Source organism: Pelecanus crispus, chromosome 6 (genome assembly GCF_030463565.1).
Source record: "Pelecanus crispus isolate bPelCri1 chromosome 6, bPelCri1.pri, whole genome shotgun sequence".
In the NCBI taxonomy this organism is placed as follows: domain Eukaryota; kingdom Metazoa; phylum Chordata; class Aves; order Pelecaniformes; family Pelecanidae; genus Pelecanus; species Pelecanus crispus.
Window position 1 is genome coordinate 66,388,125 of NC_134648.1, and position 13,003 is coordinate 66,401,127.

The 13,003-nt window shown below is 41.6% G+C and overlaps 1 protein-coding gene across 3 annotated transcripts in view; it reads left to right on the top strand.

The window, feature by feature from the left end:
* The window catches only part of MNAT1 (MNAT1 component of CDK activating kinase), a 130,505-nt gene that overhangs the window by 85,943 nt on the left and 31,559 nt on the right, over positions 1-13,003 (top strand). For all 3 annotated transcript variants that reach the window (XM_075712498.1, XM_075712500.1, XM_075712499.1), the window contains one exon: positions 7,552-7,673. In XM_075712498.1, the coding sequence (XP_075568613.1) occupies positions 7,552-7,673 (122 nt within the window). The remainder of the gene's footprint in view (positions 1-7,551; positions 7,674-13,003) is intronic.

The following is a 13,003-nucleotide window of genomic DNA, read 5'->3' on the forward strand; positions in this document are numbered from 1 at the left end:
GGTGTGTCTGTCCCACTGTTAATGTTAGGTGTGATACACAAAGTGGCATTTGTCAAATTGATTTCTACTTCACATCCCTTGAAAAATCAGGCCCTTAATGTATTTAAAACAATATTTTATTAAAGCCTTTAATCCTGTAATTAGACTGGCTGCTGCGGAGCTTGTGCTTTGTTGATAGCCAAATCAAAATGATCAAGGCTCCAGAAGTCTGACGGTAGAGGTGCAACAAAAGTTTGCTTATTCTGCTTAATGCTGTATTACTAATGTAGCACATTAGGAATTGGTGTAACAAATTGAACAGAACATTGACTTCGAGTCACCTGTGGTGAAACGTTGTCTCTGAAAGATGGAAAGAACCTGCGTTTGTACCCTGAGAAGGGCCATGTCGAGCCCTGTGAAAGCCACAGTAGGAAAAAGAATGCATGAGCTAATAGTGAGGTTTACAAATGCAATTGGCACTCCCAGGGTGTCAGAATACCACACAGCAGCAGGTTCACGGCACGGCTCTTCACTCTAGCCAAAAGTGGCCAAACAGATATCGTGTGCAGGGTAGAGGTCCTGGGAACCAGAGCAAAAGGTGCAGAAGCAGTTGAACTTCTGCATACAGCACAGCGGATCGCACAAAAGCGAGTAAGCGCTTAGGAGCTGAGACCAAGTTGGGAGCAAGATTGAGAAACGAGTGCTGAAAACCAGGAGGGTGACCTGTGGGCTTATTAGTTACATGCAAATGCTCTTGTGTTTTAATTCTTTGTTCCCAAAAACGATGCTGTCTTGTGTACTGGGCTGTCCTTTGAGCAGCGCCGGAGATTTTGAGGAAAACTTGGCAGTTCCTGCCAGAACCCTGGAGTCTGCTGAAAACAAGCGAGTGACTCGTTGCAGCAAACATCCAGACCATCCCCTGAATCCGAACTGGGCTTCAGCAGCCAGCGCTGGAGAGGACAGTACCAAACAGGCGCTGCAATCCATTGACGTGAAGAAAGGGCACCAGGCTTTTCTGTGAAGGGAGTAGACACTAATTCCTGGGACTGGCGCTGACCCAGAAGAGTTGTCTTTCGGCACGTTAAATGGACACGGGCTTTCTTCTGAGAGATTAGAGAAATGGGGCTTTTTGGCAGGAGCTTAAAGATAAGTCTGGTCAGGTAATTACTTATGTCAGAAAGTTGTAAAGGAAAGTTTTGGAGGCAAGTAGAACTGATGGTGTGATTTAGCCTATGTTGCTCCATGGTTAATTTCCCAGGTACCTGTCTGCGTGTAGCAAATCGCATATATGTGACCGGCTTTGTTAATAGCTTCTTCGGTGCTGTTGATCTCTTGCTGTACTTCTGCCATTCCTAAAGAAAGCACATCTTTTAAATCTGTTTTGGCATTGAAAAATCAAATGAAGTTACTGTGGAGGGGGGAAAAAAAAGTCTAAATTTAGTCAGATTGTTACTAGGCATCTGAAATCATCTACCCCAGAGAGAAGGGGGGGTGTCAGTCTTATCTCTCTTGTCCTGCCATGTGTGGTCAGATTCTGGTTTTGAGATCAACAGGAAAACTTACGTTGATTTTGTTGGTTTCTGTCAGATCATTTGTTCTCTTTCTGCTTTGCTACTGGAATATCCCCATAGCACTTTTCATAATTGAGTAAAGAAATTAGATTTATTGTTTGTTTTCAAGAGCAGAAGAAAGAGCAGTTGGTTTCAGATATTTAAGTCTTTGGAAAAACCTCACTGGCATAGGAATTTTAGGCTAAGGAATGGAATTATGCATTTTAGTTTGACATTCTTCGTGTTTATTTAAAAAAGCTGTGGAAGACAGGGAGGGTAAAGGTTAAAATAATATTAACTGAGCCCTCCAAATCTATCAGTCTCACTCTCCTTTTCCTGAGTATTACTGTAGTCAAAGTAAGTAGTTAATCAGAATCAGAAAGCCATGTTAGCATTGCTGACATGGATTTGTCAATAGTGAATTGGGAGGGTGGAAACTGGGGCGGGGGGGAGCGGGGAACAACCCAGCTTTTGGCTCAGACCATATTGCCTAAGATATTTGCATTAATATTGTTCTGTAAGAAATTCTGTTAACATGAAATCTTTCCAAAACCTGAATTTTGTTGTGAGCTCAACAGTAAAATCGTTTCCTAAGACTGCTTATACTGGAAAATTCAAGGAATTTATAGTTTTGTTTTAACATTCACTTGAAAGCATTTGGATGATTACACACTTAGATGATGGTGTATCAAAAAGGGTCTTTTGTTAACCTTTCTGTCGTGCTGCATACAGTCGAAGCGATGCTCAGGATGTATTTTAGCAGCGTCATGCCCTGGCAGCCCACGGTGCTTGATTTCTTTTTGACTAGCCATGTGCTCCTTACACCAGGCTGGGGAGGGTGACCTGACTGTGGAAAGAGTTAAATAAAAATCATATTGCTGCAAAACGACTTAATGAGACTTAGCACATAAATATTACTATTTCTGTTATCTGACGTGTGCTGTGTTCTGGTAGTGTGGTGATAGCAGACCTGAGCTAAGTTCCGAAGCAGAGAGAAATTAAAAAAGCAAAAAGATTTGCTACGTCATCTAGTCCAGCTGCTTCTAGCACAGAAACATGCTTTGTCTGGACAAGTTTTACTGACCCCAGTCTCTGGCTTCTGTCTCTTGCCTGGGGATGTTTTTGTGGCATAGCTGTTCCTCCTCTTTCCCCTACTAGTGCATTTTTGGTGTCAGTCTCCTTTCTCCTCCTCCTTGGCACTTGAGAGATTTCTGAGAAGACTGTCAGTTGTTATTTCTTTTTGCTGCTGAGGGAAGGAGGTGAAGGAAGGCAATGTCGTTTTGGAGACAGGGAAAGGGAGAGACGACAGGATGGGAAGAAGTGTGAACACTGCACCTTGAGCTGATGTTTCTGGACTCTGGGGGCTAAAATAACCTCTTTCTGCTAGCAGGCAAATACTGATACACCTGGCATTTGCCAAGAGTCCCTCCTGAAACCCCTGTGTGAAAGGTGCACTGATACACTCTAATTTTGATAGCTGTGACTTTTCCTAAAAGGACATTGTTTCTGTTTAAAATAAGCTCCTTGTTACTGCAAGGGCAGCTCTTCTCTGTATATAATCCATGCCTTTTTTTTCTTAATGCCATGTTGTATCGCAGTCTGAAACAAAAATTGGCTACTGCTTTTGTTTCTTATTATTTAAACTGAGAGATGTCTCAAAAAGTATATCTAGGATAGTGAAAAGTAAATCAGTCAGTTTTATTTGTAATGCAAAGACATTATTTAAGCCCCCCTCTTAATTTAATCCTGTGTTTCTCTCATCTAAAACCATATAGTACATGAACAGAAAGTCAGTTGCTCACAAATCCATTGCTGGGCAGTCTTTTACATAAACAAAGTCATAAGGATAAGCAAATGCCTTCCTTCTAATTAGCAGTGTGTTTTGTGGTTCCATACATTCCAAAATGTAATAGACAGCTACGGTGCTTAAAATAAGCCCAGAGAAAAAACTCATATGCCACGAAGATAGGGGTGGGAGGGAGAGGAGGCAGGAAAATCTGTTGTCTGTGTTCTTGGAAGCCTTTTCTATCTCCATTTGGATACTGTCAGCTTCTTTTACACAAACATTACAGCATCCACGGGGAATTAGAAATACTGACCCATGACCACAACGTCAGATCTTAGGTTTGTCAGGAGAAAGCAATGCAAAAGCAGGATCTTGGACCCGCTGCTTTCACTTTGTTTTTAGCATGCTGATAAATGCCTCCTAATGCTGGAAAGAGGTAAGGCTGGCTGTCTAGGTGGAATACAGGAAATTTAAAAATCTTACCTCATAGATGTGAAATGTTTTTTGGATCTGTAAAAGTGCTTTGTAAGTCCTAAGTAACAGTTATTGTCTCTTGTGATGTCTCTGAAGTTACACAACAGCTTTGCTTTTATACCAGTCTTTTATGAAATGGCTAGGGACCACTCAGGACAGAGAGAAAAAACTGAGATACTACTGGTCAAATGGCTTTTAACTGAGATACAAGGCTCAATTTGACAAATATTAACTTCAGCCAGATTTTTTTGTAAATGCACCTTATCCTGACATCAGTGGAAATAGGAAAGGCAACACTTTTCGCTGGTAAGTTTTCACAGGTTTCCGTTCCAACCTTTTTGCACCAATCTGTGCCATAGCCAGTGTTGTGACCATGCTGTAATCTGTGCAGGGCTAAACAACTTGGAAGCCCCTGAGCCTGCATGGCCACGCCGCTGTACTTGCATTGCAAGGAGTCGGCAGTGTGTAGATACAGCCTGTTCATATCCATAACATCTACAGAGCTGATGTGGTTGCAGGGCTTGACCAGGCTTCAGCCCCTTTCAGGTGGGAATGTATGTTGTAACTCTTAGTCTTCCATCTAATCCTTTCCCAAATCAAGGCAGACTAAAATCCGGTTTATAGGAAAAAGCCTTGATCTAAAGTCCAGACAGCTATAGGGCAGGAACAACAGCCGGTCGTGGGTTCCCCCCAGTCCTTCCCATTGCTAAGTGGAATGTAATCCATGTTGCCAAAGCCCATCAGCTAAAGTTGTGATTTTGGGAAACGAAAACAAATGAGCTGTGTCATACAGCTGCACAATCTCCTTGAGGTGCAGATCTGCTGGCTGGACACAAAGCAATGCAGTCGTTTTGCCATGCAAAAGTACATACTGGTTCCTAACGCTTGCACCTTGGCTCAGTGTATAGGTGAGAGAGATGTAGGAGAGCGCCAGTGCTTTGAAACTGATCTTGATGAACCAGAAATGAGCTGCCAATATTTAATGGTGAAGATAATTAACTATTGGAACAACTTACCCAGGGGATGTGCCTGGACCTTTATGATCTGACATCTTTAAGTCTAGATTGGCTGCCTTTCAAAAGAAGGTGCTTTGGCTGAACTGCCGGTCTTTGGGCTTCGTACAGGAACACAAAATGTCCTGGCCTGTGCTGGACATGAGGTCAGACAAGCTCAAGGATGCACAGTTTCTATATGCTGCTCCTCTTCCCGATGTTCTACTTCTGCTCTCTGGGCCACCACAGTGTGTTGTTTTTGCAATACCACACCCTGCAGAAAGGTCCTGCCATGGCTTGGTGGCTTCCTCATGATGTGTTCACCAGTGCCCACCCTACAGCTGGCGTGCTGACCAGTCAGCCTCCCCACCGTTCATAGGCAGCTCCCTTGCAGTAACCGGTTGACCATCTGAGGGTAAATGACCATCATGATCCCTTCTGACCCTTGGCACCTTGGGAACCCCCCAGAGACAGGAAGACAAATGAAACATTTTCATCCTATCCTCCCAGGAGTCCCCAGCCAGAGATGGACATCTGTACCAGCATAAATGGTGGTGGGGAAAGAGGCTTGTGATGAGTCCGGTCCATTTGTTGGGAGCCTTCTCGTGTCTCTTGGCCAGTGTCGGCAGAAGTCACTCTCGTTAAAAAAGTGTTAGGAATGCACCAGTGGCAACTCCGCTAACAGCGAGCAGCTGTTCTGGTGATGCCCTCCAGAGATGTGGTTCCTGCAATCTGAGCTGCTCCTTTTTCCCACGCACAAGTAATTTCCCAAAATATTTATCATGGTCTTGATCTTTGCCTGAAACTGAACTTTCTTTTCTATGGCTCGAATAAAATTGCTCTGGATTTGGAAAGACTGAGAACTTTTTACTCACCAGATGAGGGTGTACATGTGTAAAATGTTGACGCGTCTTTCCCTTCTGTTTGGTTAGAGACAAAGATAGTGTTAAAAATTTAAATCTAAAAGTCTTATTTAAAATTTAATCTCTTACAATGGATGTAACATGCCCACATGAATGTAGTTACAAAGTGTAATATTTTCATGAACCTGAATAGGTTGTAAATTGACAAATTCTAGCAATATAAAAAGGCCCTGCATTTGTATCTTAAAATATCCTGAAGTGGGGTTAAAGCTGAATTTTTAACCTTTCTTTTCCTACTTTTTTTTTTTTTTAAATGTGTGGTTGCCTGGTTTTAATGTTGCAGCAATAGTTTGTGGCACAGAAATAACAGTATGCTAACTGTGAAAGTTGGAGTGACGCGTGGCTGACTTGAGAACTTTCTTCACCATGTTTTGCCTTCAGGACGCTGTCGCCGTAACAGTGTTAGCAGAAGCTCTGCCAGGCTCCCAGGCAGTGCAGAAAAAGGCCAGTACTGTCTGTTCTCATCACACACACAGAGCCGTTTCAATGGAAAACTTGAGCTGCTGATATTTCCATAGAGATCGGCCTAGATCCATGGTAGTACTTCTCAAGGACTTACGTCTTCAATTTTCTTAGCCATTTTCTGCAACTCTCTGAACAAAAATATCCATGCTCCAAATTCAGAAAGGTCACTGTCTTCAGCCACAAATTTAATTAACAGCTTTCTCCTTCTACTGACTTTTTTGGTCTCTAGTTAATTTTAACCTAGTGTCCCACATTAGGAGCCTTTAGTTTCCACTTGAAGGAGTAGATGCTTATATGAGTGGCCCCGGGGAAGTGAAGCTCAGCAGGTGATCACCAGTGGGAGCCAGGGTTATACACAGCGTTACACCGTGGAAAGCTTCCGATCTCCTGTTGCAGACAAAATGTCTACAAAAACAATACTACTACTCTCCTAAATTCCTGCGTTTTGCAGATGTGAAGCTCAGTTTCTACAGGGGAAGCCAGGCTGGTTTGGGGGAGCTCATAGTGCTCTATCTTTTTGCTGCTGCTGCTAATTTTTGTGAGCACCATAGAATACAGTAGAAAATTGAAACTGTGTGAAAGATCAACAAATCAGTGTAGAATGTCACGCAGCAACATCTGTTAACTTTGGCTCTATCTCATATCCTCCTGACCCCTCCTTTCCAGCCACAAGTCTCCTGTTTTGTGAGAGCTCAGAGTGATAGGGACTTGGGGGGGGAGGAGGGGGAATGTCTAGCTGTTTCTCAGTGGTCTGAAGGGCTTGCAAAAGGACCATCTGGAATGAAAATTTTATGTTTGTGTGTTTCTATATTTTTAGTTATGAAACAAATGGGAATTTGCTGAATGAATTAATTGTATTGCGCTGTAAAAGTCTATCTTGAGAGCCATTATATGTGGGAACTTACAAAGTCTGCAGAGAAATGAAAGTGGCTTCCCTTTCTAATTAAGGCTTTCAGGAAATCGTTGATTACAGAATCAAATAGAGTTGCTCAGAGACATTTGTTTGATATTACGTCTAATAAACAAAATTTTTACCTAATAATAATTTTACTAGTGACACTGGAAGCAGCTGCACTCTCTAATGGTAAGCCTACCTTCAGTAAAACTTTCCCCTTTCCTTCCTACCTTGTCCAGTTATAGCTAATGAAACATTACTTCCAAACTGTAGACCCTAGCAAAAAATTGGAATCATGAAGAAATGAGTGATAGAGTAGATAATATGTTCTTAATGGGATGGTCTTTGTCCAGACTAAGTTAACAGTATAAGCTTGTTGTTGCATTGCATTTAAAAAAAGTCAAGACAAAACCTTGACCTGGTATGTAGAAATGTTTTACTTTTTCTTTTTTTTTTTTTTTTTTTTTTTTTTTCCCTCCCCCAACAGGGTCAGCATATTTCACTAGCTCCCATTCAGAAGCTGGAGGAAGCTTTGTATGAGTATCAGCCTCTGCAAGTGGACACATGTGGACCACAAGTTCCAGAGCTTGAAATGCTGGGAAGGCTGGGGTAAGTAACACAGCAAGTTTTAATTCCCATTTCATGGCATTATAGCTGGGACTGTTACCATCTTCAGTTTGCCAGCACATAGGGGGGTTTTTTTTGGTTTTGTTTTGTTTTGTTTTTTAAGGATCTTAATGAAATATTAGACTTCCTGCCCAACCAACATTTTGTTTGGGTGGATAAGCTGAAATTTTTGGTCCTCTAGTCTTTATAGATCTATTGAGAGCTGGACTGGATTGCATTAGTGTTTTTAAGGTTGTCCTTGGCAGTCGTAGTGAAGTAGCTGTTCATTTTCAGTTGCACGGTATTAAAAAATAAATAAATAAAAATCTGGGGCTTAATTTACCCAGCTGTAAGCCAGTAAAAATATTAAAGTTGGGCTGTTTGCCATGGAAAAGGGTAGATTTACTTGTCGACTGCTGTCTACAGTCAAACTGCGTTTGTGAGAAATGAAGCACAGAGCTTAACTTTGTCAAAAAAAATAATACAGGGCTGGTCCGGCAGCTTGGCGGCATCGTGGTGTGCAGCCATGTTTGGAAGGGAGTTTGGGAGCCTGCTGTGCCTGGGTAATGGAGGCTGGGAAGTCCAAAAATGACATGTCTGCTCTGGAGATGTGCTCGTAGCTGAAACGCCATCTGAAAACGTGTAGCTACTGGCATAGTGAGTGTCACCCAACTCGTCATGGCCTAACTTTCCAGGTCACCAGCACTTACAGTGGCTGGAAAATTACGTGGCAGAATTAATGTGTGGACTGGCAAGGCAAGAAAGAGTTTAAAAAAATAACAGTTTACATTTGACTGTGCAATATGGGAAAACTGAAGCCACAGAGTACTGAACAAAGTTGAGACACTTCAGTATGCAGTTTCAGAGACCACTGAAATGCAAACAGGAATCCCATCTAGTGCACTGGCACAGGAGAAATTGTATCTCATCCAGAAAATGATAGAGGTAGATAGACTTTTTTAAGTAAATAAGCAACCTAATGATGCTTCAGAAAATTCAAGGCTGTCTGAACTGAGGTTGTCTCCATTTTTATTGTTTCTATGTCCTCCTGATGCCTGTAATTTTTATTATCTGATATCAAGCTTCTGAGACCAAATATTAATTAGCAGTTTAAACTTGGGCAGAGCCAGACTCAACCTTCACCACCTGTTTGGATGGAGCACAGCTGTGAGGGACCTCCAGTGCGAGGGGAGCTTTGAGGCCCTCTCAGCCCTAAGCCTCATCACAAATGAAAATGCTTGGGGGAAAAAAAAAGATGACTTTGTGTAGGGAGGACTCCAGTCCCTGTCCCTTCGTGTGTGCTCCTGTAAGGTGAGTGCTGGTGTCGAGATCTGGCAGGAACCTCATGCTATCCGTGTCCATCCCATCTAACTGCCTGTGACACTGGTTCGAAGGCAACCCAACACCTTGCAAAACAAAATCCTTTAAATACTGAAGCTGCATTGCAATGTCTGCGTGTAAGCGTATTTGGAGCAGGGTTCGCAAACAACACTCACAGTCTTTTCTTGGAGACACATTGACACACGTGTCATTTTAGTCCTCCAGGCACGAACAGCCAGGGTTGTTCGGCTTGGCTCTGGAGGTGGTGAAAGAGTTGAGCGGCAGGGGTGCTGGGTGGCTGTGGTAGCAAGGAGAGGTGCGTGGGTGGGTCGGTGGTGCCCACCAGAAGAGTTCTGAGTCCTGAAGCTGTTTGCAATTCCAGAACAAATACGTTGATGCTGTGGGTTCCCAGCCGGTACAACTCTAACCCTATTCCATGGGGTGTCTGAAATACCTTAAACCATTCAAGGCTGTTCGCTTATATATTTGTGTTTCTGTGTTTACATGAACTCGTGCGCATTTCCTGTTGATGATGAATGCTTAACTAATGTGCCTGGGTCCCTGCTTTTGTTTTTTTTCAGGCAGCTGCATACAGCTGCCTGGGTGAGGCAGAAGAGCTGGGCACAATGTTACCCACTCCTGCTAAGGATTGTTTGTTTTCTTTTTATTTGGCCTCTTACAAGGACAGGTTAAATCTAAATTTATTGAATTTTTTTTTGTTTGCTTCTCCCTTTTTTCATGTTCTTGTTAACAATTTTGCAGTCTGGCTATTTATTGCTGCTAAGTAGTTCCCTCAAAGGTGCGGGCTGTTACCATCTGAGTTTCTGGAGCCAGAATTATTGCAAAGACACTGCCAACCTGGAGACTTTGAATTCACTTCTGGTAGTGTAATTTATTGACTTTTCTTTTTTTAAAGATACAGTTTATTATCTTCAAAACACTCTGTAGAATGGGCTTTTTGAATGTTCACATCTTAACCTCTTACCTTTTGCAAGACTCACTTCAGGTTTCAGCATCAGCGTTGCTTTCTTTTCTTAGCAAACTGCTGTAATGAAGGAGACAGCTGGCAAGAAGGTTTCTAACAAAGCAAGAAAAAGGGTGAATCCTTAGGGATCATTCAGAACATTTGTTAGGGATCTTTTATAATTTAAAAAAATTGCTTTTGAAGATTACTTGTATTATTTGCTCATTAGCCTTTACAAAAAACTTTACGTGAAGTCCAATAAACTGATTCTGCATCCTCCCACTTCTCTTCTGTATGGATTTTGCATGTTTTGTGAAAAAGGAAATTTATATTCACACTGGTTTTAGAAATTTGTTTTCAGTTTCTCTTGGAGCTGTAAATTTTCTTTTTATTCTGTGTACTGCAGAAAAGCATTAACATCCACATGATGTATTTGTTGCTATTGTGTTGGAAGTCTGAGAATACTGAAGAAATAGGGGTCCCCCCCATACACAAATGATTGGTATAGTGTATAGGGGTTTGCGTCCTTCAGGGGGCCGCCCAATTTTTTTTATTGGAGGAAAATTTTCTGGAAGTAATGAAATATAGGCAATAATCCTGAATTACATGGCTTTCTGGGAGCAATATGTATTACACTAACTTGTAGACAGTATTTAACCTTCTGGCAGGGGGAGGGAAGCTTTTCTTAGAGCCAGCCTCTGATAGAGGTTCCCTTGGCCACACGCCTGTGGGGTTCCTGCAAGGACATCTTAGTGGCTGATAGTCCCATGAATACACACCGAATATGCCAGGTTGGTGGTGGTTTGATCTGGGTGGCAAAGGCCGCTTTGGGTGTTCAGCCTGTGAGGCCAGCTCATGTCTGTCTCAGCTGTCAAAGGGAAATGTGACTTGGAAGGAAGAAGGGGAGAAGACATGTATGAGAGCATCTCCCAAACCTGTGGTGCTGTCCTTGGAGAAAAGAGAGGTCCTGGATCCCTGTAATGTACCCGTCCTGGAGGCAGGCTCCATAGCTGCCTGTCCTTCCATGATGGCTAACAGTCCTGGGTCTGTGTGATTTGGTCACTACTCTATAAATTACTGAAGTGTTCAGTGATGCATATTGGGACATTGTTGGTTTCTGGGTGGAGTTGAAGGCAGCCTGCTGATGGGAGTCATGTTTGGAGAGCCCTGTCTTATCCAAAGGCCCTACTAGCACTTCTGTGGTCACCAGAAACAGTTAGCTTGGTGTAGTTTGAGTAAAGTGGGGAGTGTCATCTTTTGGTTCAGATCAGTCCAAATCTGTTGAACTGCCAAAGTCGTTGCAAGGCTGTGTGACCTACCATGGCTTTCGGGTGAGAAGGCAGGAGCGCCTGGATGCTCGAGCACTCACTGCCATACTTTACTTCCAGGTTTTCTTAGAGGGGTAAACAAAGGCCTGTCTCTTTTTTTCTGTTTTCTTTTTCTTTCTTCTGATGTTTTAGCTGAGCACACTGAATTTGTGTGGTTGGAGGTCTGGATTTTTCTTACTGCAAAACAAAAGAAATGAAATATATAACAAACTCTGACATGCCAAGTAGTAAAAGACCAAAACAGGATGGAGATGGAAATTAGTTTGTTGTTTTAAAAATATATGTTTGTTATGTAGTTTTGATTAAAAAAAAAACAAAACTGAAAAACAAAATAACCCTGAGGATCAAAATGATGTTTGTTTGAGGTCCTGAAAAATGTGAAGACGTTCTTGGCATTAATTGTAAGTATGTATGGCTAGCAGGAGCGGCCACACAGCATTCTCACACCAAGTATTTACAGCTGTGGAAGAGCCATACACAAGCTACTTAAAAACTGACTGAAATTGAAAATCTGCTTATGTGATTAACAATTTGGGTAAAAATATGTGAACTTAATGTCTCAAAGTTTAGAAACAGTCTCTTGTAATCCAAAGTGGATCGTACTCTTAACACAGTGCCAGTCCTATTCTTGCCATTCTCACAAAATAGAGGTCATTTATAAGTAAGATTAAAAATTTCTGTTTGCACTCCACTTAAAAATTCTCTGCCTTAACAGAGAACTTTTGTGCAGACCTTGTAATCAAGTCAAGCCTGGGCTGCTTAAAATAAAATTGCATTTGCCTACTAAACTTGTCTCTCCAGACAGATACATCCTCAATATATACATGTGTATATAAAAAATCAAGTCTGTTCAAAAATATCTTTGCTTTTCTTTAGGGAAAAATGTGAATTCCCTTTGATCTATCAACTTGTTTTCATGTATAACCACATTGTTAAGAGCACTCCAGTTAATTAGTGTTTTGTTTAAATATGATGCAAAAATAAGGTTCAATGGTGAACACTAATCTAATGAGGATAGGTAATATACTTTGATAATTTAGAAGTTAAATCTAAGCAATGTCGTTTTAAGAGTTGAAGGTGAGTACTGAAGCAAAATCAGTGCTATGGAAGTATGTACATACAATGAACGTGTTTTAGCCCACTGTGCTTTTTATAACGAACAACTGGATTGACTCATTCCTTTTTTTTTTCCTAGTGTAGGACAGCTCAGTCATTTTAAATTTCGAATTAAGATGAGGAGGTTGGATTTCATGTCTGTTAGAGCTTTGTTAGCGTTTAATTTTTAACCTTCATTTCAAGTGGAAAATTTCTGCATATTTCTTTGTTGTACAGTGTTGTAGTGTAATTTGAAACACATGTAGAGTTCTGGCACTTAATCTAGAAGTGACTCGTGTAACTTTTTTGCTGTCAGTCATAGTGTTTTGTTTTGTTTTTTTAAAATGGGGCAATAGTGAGGATGCTCTCCAAACTATTCTTAAACCATAGTTGATCTAGTCTTTGGCCGGATTAGTGTTTGCTAAAACCCTGTCAGTGCCTATGTTGGGTTCAAGACAGTGAAAAAACTGAGAATTGATTTTGAATGGGTGACAGGACTGCTGGGCTTTAAAAGTTGTAGCAGGTGATTTTTCACATCTGCTCTCTTTGTCATTGGGGTATGCAGATATTTCTTGAGTCTTGGAAAAGGAGAAATGCCGCAAATGAAGGGCTTATTTGATCTGCTT